This window comes from Rhea americana, unplaced genomic scaffold, assembly GCF_003343005.1.
Source record: "Rhea americana isolate MKP2758 unplaced genomic scaffold, rheAme1 scaffold_31, whole genome shotgun sequence".
Classification (NCBI taxonomy): domain Eukaryota; kingdom Metazoa; phylum Chordata; class Aves; order Rheiformes; family Rheidae; genus Rhea; species Rhea americana.
In genome coordinates, this window is record NW_028186435.1 from 2,132,310 (window position 1) to 2,145,893 (window position 13,584).

General features: G+C 38.8%; 1 protein-coding gene across 1 annotated transcript in view; it reads right to left on the minus strand.

The window, feature by feature from the left end:
- Positions 1 to 13,584, minus strand: part of CARMIL1 (capping protein regulator and myosin 1 linker 1) — a 195,238-nt gene that overhangs the window by 19,043 nt on the left and 162,611 nt on the right. The window contains exons 30-32 of the mRNA XM_085310093.1: positions 3,904 to 3,970; positions 3,399 to 3,595; positions 235 to 341 (exon numbers count right to left, since the gene is read on the minus strand). Coding sequence (XP_085166219.1) covers positions 235 to 341; positions 3,399 to 3,595; positions 3,904 to 3,970 — 371 coding nt within the window. The remainder of the gene's footprint in view (positions 1 to 234; positions 342 to 3,398; positions 3,596 to 3,903; positions 3,971 to 13,584) is intronic.

The following is a 13,584-nucleotide window of genomic DNA, read 5'->3' on the forward strand; positions in this document are numbered from 1 at the left end:
ACCTGTTCCACAGGGTATATTAAAGCAATTTATTTCAAAACAGTCATTTTTAAAGAAGGGTAATCAAATTCACAACATGTTAGACTACTATAGGTATTTTCCAACTTTGACAACAACCATCTTGGGTATTGGAAACAGAATTCARTGACAACTTAGAAGTGCTACTTGCCTAGCTATAAGGATGGATATAATTTTTTTTTAATTTGATTTTTTAATTTTTACATTTAAACTTACTTTGAATCCATTTTTGTCACTTTCTTGGTGAAAAATTCATCCACACCTTCATCCACTCTCCCCATGAGGCCATTCTGTTCCCCTTCTTGAGGCACTCCAGCAGATACCTAACAGAAGGAAAGCTCTCTCTCATATATAATAATCTAAGCATACTTGCTTAAGTGTTAATTATTAGGAGTTAAGAGATTATCAAGTTGTTCAAGTCAAGCAAAATTCAGTGCAGGCARTGGAATCAATGCTGGAATTCCCCTTTATTCAGGCCAGTTATGAGTTGCTGTATCTCAAACACAAAAAGTAACCCAAAATGCCACTGACACTGTATGCTGCAATGCATGAGGTGAGCAATCACATGCCRTGGGCTTGTGAGAGCAGAGCACTCAGCAGACAGAAAAGAAGTTAAGAGAACAGTTAAGTCCTGATACATGCATTTAGAATGGACACCTGCAGAGAAAGGATTTTTGACAGCTCTTGTTTCCCTGTTCACAGAGAAACATATATTCTGGATTTTGGATTTAGAAACTTAGAAACTGAACTCCAGTAGGCTAACAGCACCTTTTATAACTCATTCAATCCACAATTTCCAAAACCAGAGAGCCCAAATATAGAAGAAGGTGTTTAACTTGAGGAAGCAAACATACATAATTTTCACCGAATGTCTAAAAACTAAATACTTGCTCCCTTTCTTTGGTTTCAGTGTTTACATTTTGAATATGGGCGACTAGATGCATCTAAAACAGGCTGAGTTAGTAATACCTGCCAACCACAAAAGCATTGTAAAGATTAGTTGGCGACTCTACAGTATCCTGAAGATGAAACACATGTTCCTGTATGTGACTCTGGTGCAGAAAAGCTCTATTACCAGCAGAAATAAATGTCGTATAAAACCCTTTTAGGTGACTACAGAGGACTCCACAAGAACCAGCCCAGTTGTATTCTTGGCAGTACTAACGACCAGGAATCAGTTTGCCACAAAATAGTAGGGTTCATAATTTGAAACAATTTTAGTCAAAGAATATTTTAGTTGTTACCATAATTCAGAATAACTCTAGCTTCTCTTTTCAGTTGGAATATAGACTCTGTTCTGAAAAGGAGAGTACTCACTCTTAAAAGTCACTGTCAACATTAGACCTAGTCTTGTTGAGGCAGACATATAAACTAATGTTTTGATGAATGTGAAATTTTATAGTTGCCTGAACTTTGTTGAAAGCCTATTTATTTTATTATCACAGCTGATAATTAATAGTGTTACTGATACCYGCTGTAGCAATGTAGTGTTGGTCTGAAAAGTCAGTTCACCTGRTAAAAAAACATATTGCTGCCAGTCAAACTGCATACTTTCTATGAAAAACAATTTTATTCTAACAAGCCCAAACTTCTCAGATTTTCACTTTTTTTTGTCCCCTTCAAAGAATTTATTTAATTAGAACTCCTGAAATTATGCACAATTCATACATGAGCATCGGTTTGTCAACAGCAGTGCTCACGGGCTCAGTGTAAATAGTCACCTTCTCAGTCAAAAAATGGTTCATGTTGCCATCAATAGAACTGAGAATCAATTTTATAGCGACAGCAGATTTCTCCACAGATGAGGACAAATATTGAAGTATCAAAGCCAAGTGTATTTCCTAAAGGGAAAGTAATGCAGTAATCCACCAATCTAGTGCAAATAAGAAAAATCTACCTCAAATAAGGAAACTCCATCTGAAAAAGCGGTAAGTTCCAAAAAATGTACTAAACACAAACTCAGAGGGTCTAATAAAGTCCTCAAGGCACAGGATATTCCTATAACGTTCCTATTCAAATGCCTATTAGTGTTCAGTGTTAATGCCTGAGTCTGTTTTYTCGTGTGTGTGTTTTACTCTCCTAATGCTAAGAGTATATAACACTACTAATAAGAATTCTGTATTGCTGAGTACTCCCAGAGTATTGCATTGCCACTGGAAATAACACTTGTCCTTTATAAAAGGAAGCTCTTTCTATCTTTTAAGCAAGGTACTTTATGCTCCCATTCTGTGCCAAGTAACAGAGCACTTACTTTCYCCCCACCCAGCACCCTCCAACTTCCCTACCCGTATGTAGGTGGCACAGCACGCACTGAGTAAGTTCAGGTAAGAGGCAAGTTTAGCAACYGGGAAAACACAGAGGTTCTGCAGGACAACAAATTGGAAAAGTCAACATGGATGTGTTTCACTACACTGTGAAGACCAGGCCATTCTTCTGCTACCTCTACAGTTCTCTTTTAGYGTGAGGGAATGAACAGTTGGCTTGAATATCTCATCTGCTTGAAGTTTCCTCAATACCTAAGTGATGCAAAAAGCACTCTACTACCTCATGTATCTTTTCCAGCATCAGGAAAATCAAGGGCCCTCCCCTCTGACAATCCTAAGGCAGTAGAAAAGGCCATAGGAATTAATTTTTGTACAGCAGTTTTCAGAACAGTAAGGTGCCCCTTGAYAAGGGATACTTATCCCATCTGCTCTGTTCTGTTAATAAGACACAACCCTGTAACTCCTCTGAATACCCTATAGAGATACCTCCACAGAAATAAATCTTCACTGATACGGAATACCAAGGAAACGAAGCTGTGGAAACCCCTATATGTATACTTGGGTTCACACCAGTGTATTCTGTAGATAGACAGTGCTCTGTATTATTTTTCTACACCAGTCTCTGGCATGAAAAGCAGATCTGTGACCATGCAGATTTGCTGGCCCAAACTCCATCTTCAGTTAAGGAACTGTGGGAAGCTGGGCGTCACAGAGTAGCTCCTCTGAGATCTGCTAAATAGGAATTCATGCCAAATTACCAAGTCTTAATGCAGGCAGAAAAAAGGATTAAAGCGTTATAAACCCTAACTGAGAAATCTCATGATATTTTGTGTGTTTTCTCTRAAAGCTCCATGAACCTCTAGAAACTACCTCTATTAAAAAAACAGAAGCAACTGAACAAAGGATAAAACATATCCTGGGTTTAGGCTGTGTCAAACAAGACCAAAAGCTTATAATGGGGGTTGCACACTAAAAGACATGAATACCAGCAGAAAAATTAAGAAGTTGCTTTTAGCTTTTAACACTTTAACATTCATCCTCATTACTTTTCAAGAACTGATTCACAGCAAAAAGCAAACAACAGACATCACCAACAATATTTTAATATGGACTCACTGCTGCTTGGCTAGGCTGCTGCTTTTTATTCCTTTTGGGCCTTAATTTTGTAAAGTGTTCTAGTTTTCTCCCTTCTTCTGATGGCAGCTCTGAAATGAATCCAGAAGTTCGCTTGTCTGGCCTGCTGGAAGGAAATGGTGGGTCTTCTATATGGATAGGTACTTCTTCCAGTGCTTTATCTAGATCAAATTCCATTTCTAAGAGAAATCAAAACTTTCTAATTAGACTTAATAATGCTATTTAAAACAAAAGGCAATGCCATTCCTCTCTCTTGCTGAAAATCATAAACACGTTCAGAGAATGTGCTCAGCCGCAACGTGTTTGTGAGCAGAACACAGTGAACAAATATCCACTACCAACCACATGAAGATTCACAAAACAAAGCAAGCAATCTGGGTCTCAAATGCAATCCAAAGGGAGCAAAAGTCTTCTGTGCTCTTGAATAAAGAACTTCCCCCAAAATCCAAACGTAGCAAGGAGGTTTTAACACGTTTATCTCACTTACCGAAAGCTCTAGACACAGGCCGAAGCATTCTACTGTGGATGCTTTTCCTTTTTGATTTAGGAGTCATCTATCAAGATAAAATAAAAATAAAGTACTTCAGTGGACGGAAGAAATGACAACACTTTTTTCTTCTATGAAACAAATCAGTTTGCCAAGCCTATGCACTGTTTTAAGATCTGTTTGGGTTTAACAACAGGAAGGAATGGGGTTTTTTCCTCCCTTTTTCAAACATGCARAACTTCTAAACTGACATTTAGCTGAACAGACTTTAAAACTAAACCAGGGAGCTTTTCTTCTCCCCACTGAAATCTTAAGCTGTAAACAGGGCTATTATTTGAATTTTACAAGCATTTACTCATTGATTCCCAACTGTAAAACAAAGTTAATATTAAAACCTCACCTTTACAATGGAGATCATGAGGCATGGAAAATTTAAACAATTATTTTGCCCAATATTGCACAGTTAAAATAATACYCGCGATAGTTGCCCTTGTTCTGGCTGTTATTTTCAATACAAAATACACTTTTWCAGTTCATTTGTTAGTGATATACTACTGGGAATGACTAAAATTCAGGCAGCTAAGCCTCTGGACACCACCACACAGCTCAGCAAGCTGCTCCAGGAAAATGTAGTCTTGGAACACACAAATTTTCTCCAAAAAGCAAAAATACCATGCCAGTGTTAACAGTATCTTCAGCAATCACGTGACTCCCCTGGGCTTTAGATGTGCTGAGAAAAGGTGGAAAGTTACCTTGGCACACATTCAATGCATTTACTGAAAAAGTTACATGCTGCTATTCTTTTCATCTTCACATTCCCAGAAAAGGGAGTATGTTGCCTTAAGGACAYAAATATCAGACTTAATACCTCAGTTTGGTATTTTTGGAAGAAAGCTGTCCTTACTTTCTTGCTTGAAAGTTTGTGTGGCAGGACAGACCTTTTTTGCTACAAAAAATGCATGCGTCAAAAATTCTGAACTTCTGAATAGTTTAACATKGTAAGACTTTTAAACAAAAGGTTAAACGGCATGTTTTCTCAAGAGTTAATTTAAAATGACTCAGTTTCTGCAAAGATGGGCTTCCTTGTGGTATTTAGAGTCATATCTGCTTGTTTTAGTGACATCCATGTACTTCCATTTGTTTTCTAGTGCTATCAGCACCATAATGGCTTTAAATGCAGAGTGTGAGTCAGCAAGCTGGATTTTCCTCCAGCTCATGACTCATTAACAGAATTGTTAATCAAGTTTATCATCACCATTTTACATGATCCAGAGAAGACAGAGTTTGGCCTTGAAACTTCAGACATACCATGCCTTCTTCATTTAAGCAGTTACCAGTTTTTATTTATGGAAAGTTTAATGCATACACTTATATGTAGTAAATTTACCTTCCCGTCTGAAGTAGTTGGGAGGACTATTATGACAGTATACAGATGCTCAGAGTTAGGACAAATTTTCATAACAGGAAAGGCGTTACCTGTCTTCTCAAGATCAAAAAAGGGCTGCTAGTCTACACAACAGTGAGGGATAGCACTGTCTGGGCAAGACAGCTGTGTTTTTTCCCAGTGATGCTCATAGTGAAAAAAAAAAAAAAAAAAGATACGTTCAGCTGGTGCAGGTCTCAGTTCCACATTTGAAAAGCATCAGTACATGACATAGCAGCTACATTCATCCAAACCTGAAACAGCTGAAGGCATTTGAGTGTCATAATGAAAAATTGAAGGAACTCAGTATTTGGGCTGGGACAGCGATTAGAGACACAATCAGTAGTCCCTTGGTTGTACTTCCAGTCGCAGTTAATTTCCCACGTTAGTGTATAATTTGCATGCATCCTGTCTCGGCATGCTGCTCGTTCTGGCGGTGTGACTGGAAATTACATCTAGTAGGCTGATACGGCAGTTCACGCACTGAGGAAGATCAGAAAGGAAGACAGGAAAGAAGGTTGGCAGGAGACTTCTGATAGCCCATCAGCTTCACAGCCGCAGCCGGCATTCAGATTGCTCTGGCATGGACACAGGGAAGCTGGGAAAGCTACAGAGCACCAACGCAAAACAGCACAGGGCAAGTCCTGATTCTTGTGCAGTAACTTAGATGTTTCAAGATGTCTCTGACCGCTAGGAACAAGATGATTTCATCTTACTTGCCAGATGAAAAAATACCACCTGATCACCCTGCAGAGCTTGTGCTGAAGACCGTAAGTCAATCTCAGAATAACTGCTATGACTTCTGGTCATCTTAGTATGACCCCTCAGCAGCTTGGTTGCTGGGGATGAAGGCAGAGGGACAGAGATGTCTCTCTTTTGCTTGAACGGCATGAAGCTATACATACACTCCTATTCAAAAACCTTCCACTTTCTAGCCTGTTTAGGAAGCATACAGATGAAAGGCTTCTTGCCAAGTGAGTGTTCCAGACCATATACAGAGCAAAATGGGTCAAAGCATTAATTTAAATAGGCCAGTGTGCTCTTTTTACAAAATATTACAGACTTAATCTCTGCTTAATATCTCAATCACTGTGCCATATTCTACAGCAGCACAGCACATTCCACTACCAGAGGAAATATATGAACTCCTGGGTAAAGACCTCTCTCCTCCCCAGCCCAAGGCCCATTTTCTGTAGTTAGTGGAAGCAGTTCAGGTTCGCCGGATGCACATCATCTGCCTTCACACCACCTCACGTCACACCAACACACCTCAGCTCTCCTGCCTTAAATTTCAACCATGGCCTTTACAGGAGAGTAGTTGTTAGCGTCAATCTCCCCCTCCTTGATTTTGTGTAATCTACCACATTTTCCTGGGACTCTCTGTTATAGCAGACCATCTCCAGAACTCTCTCCTTGTTTATCCTCTTCCTGAGCACACTGTGGGCTGCCTGGCAGAACAGACAAAAAGATTAACTGCATATCCATTCTCTGGGAGACCCTCTTGGAAGTCTGCATAAACTCACATCAGTGTCTTCTCTGAAGATGGCTCTGTGAAAGTACCGCTGAGCAGTACACAGGAGCCAGCAAATCTCCTCCACATATCCCAATAAATGCCTCTTTATAGTTAGTGTGTCCAAGTTACCTTTAAACTTCCAGGTTCTCTTCCCATGTTCTTAAATTATMTTAAACTTTTCCAGATTCCTGATTTCTGACTCCCTTCCTCAGAAAAACTATCTGAGCTCTCTTAACTTATATTACCAAATGTGGAAAAACACTAGTATCTTGGGAATTAAAAACAACCCAAACCACATTTTAAACACAATTTTGTTTTGAGTGTTAGAAAACAGTGTGCCCTTAACAGCAGTCTTACACAGTACACATTCCTTGATTATACTAATAATAAATGAAATAACTCTCAGTGCTCAGGAATATGCTCATTTCCATATCTCCCTCCTTCAGAATCATTTCTGTTTAATCCTATATATACGGATGCTCCATGATCCCCATCATTTCTGTCTTGAAAGATTTAAAACAAAATGATGAACAACTTCTCCCTCCCTCTGGAAACTAAGCTCCCCAACTTGTCTCCCCTCAACCCTCCCTCCTTTAAGACTACATATGGCTTTTCTGCTTCCTAAACACATTAAAGGGGACAGGGCAAAAAGGTAAGTGAGAGCAGGATTCAAAAATTCAAAGTGATTCAACGAGGTAAAGAAAACCCACCTGACCATATTGAGATAACCTGTGACATCTCTTCCACCTAAAACTTGCCATGGCAAGGAAATCCTAGCTTAYGGTTATTTATAGGCTATTGTTTCATTAAGCTGGATGAGGCTTGAATATAAAACCAAACCAACAGATTTTCTCTCTGAGCAGTAACATCTGTGCTTGTATCTCTGACATCAGCACTCTGCTTTGGTTGGTCTTAAAGCTGAATCTTCTTGTAAAATCCAGTATTGTCCCTCAACTGCTGCCTATTTCATTCAGCAACTGCAGATGGATGACACTACAGTCTCCCAGGAGACTAACAAGGCAGTACAGAAGCAAATGGAGCACAAAAACGTAAACAAGTAGGCCAGAATCAGCAGAGCTAAAAAAAATACTTACACTTGTACAGCAGAGAGTCTCCATGCAGCAAAAAAGAAAGAAAAAAAAGAATATGAATGGGAGAAGACAAAGCAATAGCAATTCTTAGGAAAGGAGGCAAAATCAGAAGTCACCAAAATAAAGAAAACTAAAGCCAAAACACTTAAAAGTCTTAGCAGGAAAGGTGACATGCAAGAATAGGGTAAAAATCCCTTGCATTTGGAGGTGCTATACAGTTTGTGTCTCCCGAGGATAATCAGAGGAGGATATGATCTCTCTACCTATACTAAGACATATTCAGATTTTCAGATGTTCTTTTCTGGTGTACAGCTTTCCAGTGGTGCCAACATCTGCCCTCTCAAAGTACTGGGGCTTTTCATTTCGCTGGCACCAGTGGTGAAAGAAAACTGCACCTCTGATATTTCCAACTCTGAAGGAGGCTTTTGAATTCAAAACCTGTATTTTGTTGTGGAAAGCAGGAAAGCCTGAAAAACAAAACAAAGCTTCTCTTGAAAAACTGAAAAGGGCTGCAAGTCAGTTCTTCTAAAGTTTAAATAAACCTATTAATATTTTAGAGGCACAGACCTTTCAAGCCCTTTTGGCACATTAGAACTATGCTATTCCCATTAATAAAGCAAGACCTTTGCTTTCCCCTTCAAAAATTAATAGAAGGGGGCACAGTCATCCTATGAAATGAAGCAATTCTGTAGTCTMTCTCTTGGGTGGAAGATTACTCATCCAATCATACTCCTCCTCAATTTTGAATAAGAAAAGAAGTGGAGTATTTGAAACATGGCTATGTCTTCAAATTGAGTGAGAACTTCTGTTGAAACAACAAGGCAGATATTGGCACGGTGTTTGTGGGAGAAGTGAATACAGTTGAGGTCTGGTTTAAACTTCTTTGCAAGGAAATGCTGCTTTTTAAATGGATATCGTACTGACCTTTAATTATCAGTGCTGAAAACAATCTCCCTCGTAACRTGAAGTTCAACATTCAATTGTTGAGGGGATATCAAGATTAGTTATTCACAGTTTTGATATTTGCAGCAATAATAATCCACTTACTAGAGTTCACAYTTTTGAACTTTACTGCAGCTAAGTCTTGAAGACAGGAGGGCACTTGAATGACAAGAACAGCATTTCTTTCACACAGCTCCAGCATTTCCCCACTCGCCTTAAGGTTCTTGTTTTCTTTCACTGTCAGTAACTTTGGCTTTATGTAGGAGTTCTCGGCTAACAGTGACTCAGGCAAACTTCCCCATTACTCCCATTTTGTATGCTGTCTCCATCCTCACCCCTACRCACTCCGTTTCTCTGACAGAATCCACGTACTCTACTCTTCTCTTGCCCACCTACTGTGCTATCATTYACTAGGACTAGTCTGAGACTGCACGAAGAGACCACAAAATCCACTGAGAAACATTTATAAAGTTAAAATCATCTTAAATATAAACCTCCAGCAMGTCACAATCAATCCACGAACAGTTTCTTTTTCAGACAGTGTTACTGGGAGTACGCCAGACTGTTCACTGCAGTTAAAACATAGGCAGTGAAATTATTTGCATTACACAAGCAGCTGGAGATGAGATCAGGACCAAAGTGCAAAGCACTACACATAATACAAAACAATCCGAAGTTTAAGGGAGTTTACAAGCTGAGGTCCTGGTCCAGTAAGGCCTTATACAAGTTCCTACCTTCCACTCACCAGCGATCCCACTTAAGCGAGTGAGACTGCTGCTGCTTAAAGCTGCTTAAAAGTTAAAAGATGTTAAACAGCTTGATGGGAATATGAAGGGAGAAGAGGAGGAGGGAGGAACACAGTAAAGAAAGGTGAGAAGCACTGTTACGCTGCACRTGGGGAATCAAAGCAAAGCAAAGGCTAAGCGACTTGCCTGAAGTCACCTAGGAATCTGACTGCAGTGCAGGGAACCTAATCCCAGATTATGATCTACAGTCTCCTGAAGTAACACAGTCCACCAGGCCATCCAGCCCTTCCCTTAGCTCTCAGCGTAACTACCAAATGCAATGCAGAGTGTATGGGGCAATGCTAGAGATGAACACCAACTCCCAACCAAAAAATCCCAACATAATTCAACCCAGATGAGACCAGAAATAGGACTAGGTAATAATAATGTGCTATCTTGGAATGCACTTGCATAACAAATATTTTCAAATACATTTAAACCAGCACTAAATTAATTCAGATATATGGATTTCACAAGGATTATTTCTGTAACTGGTATAAGAAAATAAAGTATTACCAAAAGTCTTGCTATTTTCCTTTTTAGCTTTTTCTTGCTATTTCAGTCAGTCATTATTTCCCACGCTATGTCTAGTCTCAAAAGTACCTTTGCCAGAAATGTCACATGTCAATTGTGTAATTAAAATAAATTTAAAAACTGTTGTAAGTATCGTTCATGAAACAGAACAGTAAGCTGACCAACTTTGCTTTGTTCCATTTGAATCTTTGGTCACACTGAAGCCCTAAAAGCTAGATGTAAGAGYTGCTACTGCTAGCTTCAACTACTCAAGATTTTATATCATGATTTCCTTGGCAAATCCTCAGCATATCTTGTCAAAATTTAGCTATGCATTTCCCACCAAAATGGTGTCCYGAATCACTACCTTCATAATCTACCCCCAGACTACCACTATCCCTGGCAAGTTAAATGGAATACTAAATTACATGACAGCTAAGTATTTTATGGGAGACAACAGTAAAACTTTGAATGCACTGTTTAGAAACCAAGGCCAATCTGTAATAGGCTGCTGTTTGTTGACGCAGCTTCTCTTGAATGCAATGCTATGGCACTTTTATCTCAGCAGAGGATCTAACTCCAACCTTTTTTTTTCCACTCATATGTCATCTGTACAGAAGTACACTAAGTATATATTATAGATAAATATGGCATATAAATAAGACATATCTAAATGTAAGGAATATATTTGTTTATTCCCTTCTCCAAGAGTTGAATTTGTGAAGAAAGAGCTGCAGTTCAGAATCAATTTAATTAGTCCCATCTAAACCAATCTGACCTTCAGAATTACTTAGTACAGCAACATTTTTCAAAAGATGAGCAGTAGCTCTGTAAGATAAGCTTAATAGATTTGCCCTTGAGCATTCATTTCATTTTGCTAGCCAAGGAACCTTCACTTTTCTACTTGCTAAGATGTAGGTGATGGACTCTGTGATATTTCACCAAGAATTGCTGTATATTTTTTACTTAATAATTCCATGCCTGCATCTTTCAAGTCATGTAAAATTCCTGCTAATAAGCAGCACACATAGAAATATCTAAAGCTCTTATTCTGAAAAGTAATAAAAGCTTCAAGAACTAAACTGAACAGTTCCTAAATTACTAAATATAAACTAATCTTTCATTTAATTTCCTGAATGCCTATCTTGCAACGTACTCTGCTTGCAACTGATCTCACCTATAAAAGAATAAACAGTTTTCAGTATCATCAATTCTATTTTCTAGTTGTTCAGAAAGAGCCTAAGAGCATCATCTACAGCAGTTGCTCATTAATACAAAGAAAGAGGATGGGTTCAACTAATTTACTGTACTTTAAAATTAAGCACAGAGCTGGAGGCTGCTACAGGTCAGATGGCACACATTRTCCCTTTAAACCATCACAATCTGCTTGCTTGTGATTGTTCATTACRTTCAGCTGGCAAATGCTGGTGTAAAATTTATTTGGCTCATGACCTAAAACTTCCACATAATAATAAGAAAAAGCTCTTAAACTCACTGAATATGGAGAGCTGGGCAGTTGTTTACGATACGTTCAGGCAATTCTTCAAATACAGCCACCAACATTACGTATTAGATGTCTCAGGCAATAACACAATTAAAACAGGTTTGATGCCAGGCACTTCTGAACCAAAACTGTTGCACCTGGCTGCCTTACAGCCTCTCAGGTCTGAGTACCAGCATGGTTTCTGCACTCCTCCTATCTTCCTCCATGCTTAAGTCAACAGTTACCAAAAGGATAGAGAATCACTCAGGCAAAACACATCAATCATCTTCTCACCATCACTAGATTCTTTTGGGGGCAGACTGTGCATCAGTTTTGCTTGCATTGCAACAGTGACATTTCAGAGTAGAAACACTAAAGGGAGGCTCATTGCAATGAATCAGATGCAGATTACCCAGGACAAGGAAGTGGACTAGGAGCCTCTCTGCTCAGAATTTTGATGGGGATTTTTATCCTTGAAAACTCAGGCCCTACTTGAGCTGTTGCTCTTTGTTCACTGGATTCTCTCTCAGTTACCTTCCCACCATGCACAGCCAGTTTTTAAGCCCTCCAGCCACTTTTGAGATATATTTCTTAAATTTAAACATAAAAAATTCCCTTCTGAATTTTAAGTCTTGTCATAGGAACTACTATATCAAGGTTTCTCCCTATTAAAAAAAAGGGAACTAATCAAATATTCCAAGACCCTGTATGGAAAACAGAAATATTTGAGTAGRCAGACACTTGCTTTTGGTACTCTTTACCAGCTTTGATATCCACTTAATGCAAGACAGAAAGAAAACAAAACTAGTAGCTGCTTTGTATTAAAGAAGAGTTGTTGTTTTACACTGATGGTTAAGATTCATGTTCCAACAATACACCTAAATGCATAAATAACTTGAAATACATGAACAGAGTTCAATTTGCTGCCCAGGTATCTGTGTATACTATTTCATTAGCCCTCATCCTGCAACATGGGAAATAGATAGAAACAGATAGATAGGGTTAATATCTGATAGTTATAACTAGCCATGACAGGATGGCCAGACTCTAAGGTAGCTCTCTATAGTGCTACTACGCATGTGCGATGACTGATTTTAATGATGCAGACTGGTCAGACAGTCATGGGGCAATGCACGAGCCCTGGAGAGACAGAAACACCATGAAGAAGGGAAAGATTTCCACCCTCCAGAACAGAACTTCTCATGTGTAAGTGAGGAATTGAAATCTGGCTAGTAGTAAAACCCTGAATTCTGCAATCCCACATGAGAAGCCCAAGCTTCTCCTGGAATAGCTAAGTACCACGGTATGGAAATGACTCATAGCTAAAATAAGATGTTCTGATCAGCTTTGAATGAAACCACCCTAACTTTTCAAACATTTTGTCTTTCCATTCTATTCATTCTTTTTAGTTTTCTTTAACATTTACTTATGTGAAGTTTTCCTCCCCCAGCTTATGTGCTTTTGGTTTCATATCAGTATTCTAATCCTGTTTCTCCTGACCTCACAAATTCATAGTAATTTGTGCACAAGAAACAAGATCTTACTGTAGAGATATACACACCATTTTGGATTGAGGCTTTAGCTGACCTGAATAACAGCAGAAAAAAGCATCTTTGAGTTTCTTCTAGTTGGGGGGAGAGAGAGAGAGAGAGAGAGATATGTTTTGAAATAAAATCTGATTTATGAATTTCTGAATAGGATTATGTGATGCAGTTGTCTGTGACAGCAGGGATGAGATTTGATGACTTAGAAACTTTCTAGCATTTTGGCATTACATTCTTTTTTTCTTTTTTAAATTCTGATTCCAGTAATCTTAACCTTCCTTCCCATGACRAAATATACCCAAGTTTAACAGCACTCAGTAACTACCTGTCCTAATACAGACTTTTCTCCCTCTTCCTGTGGAATACAATTCTTTATTCATGCAATAT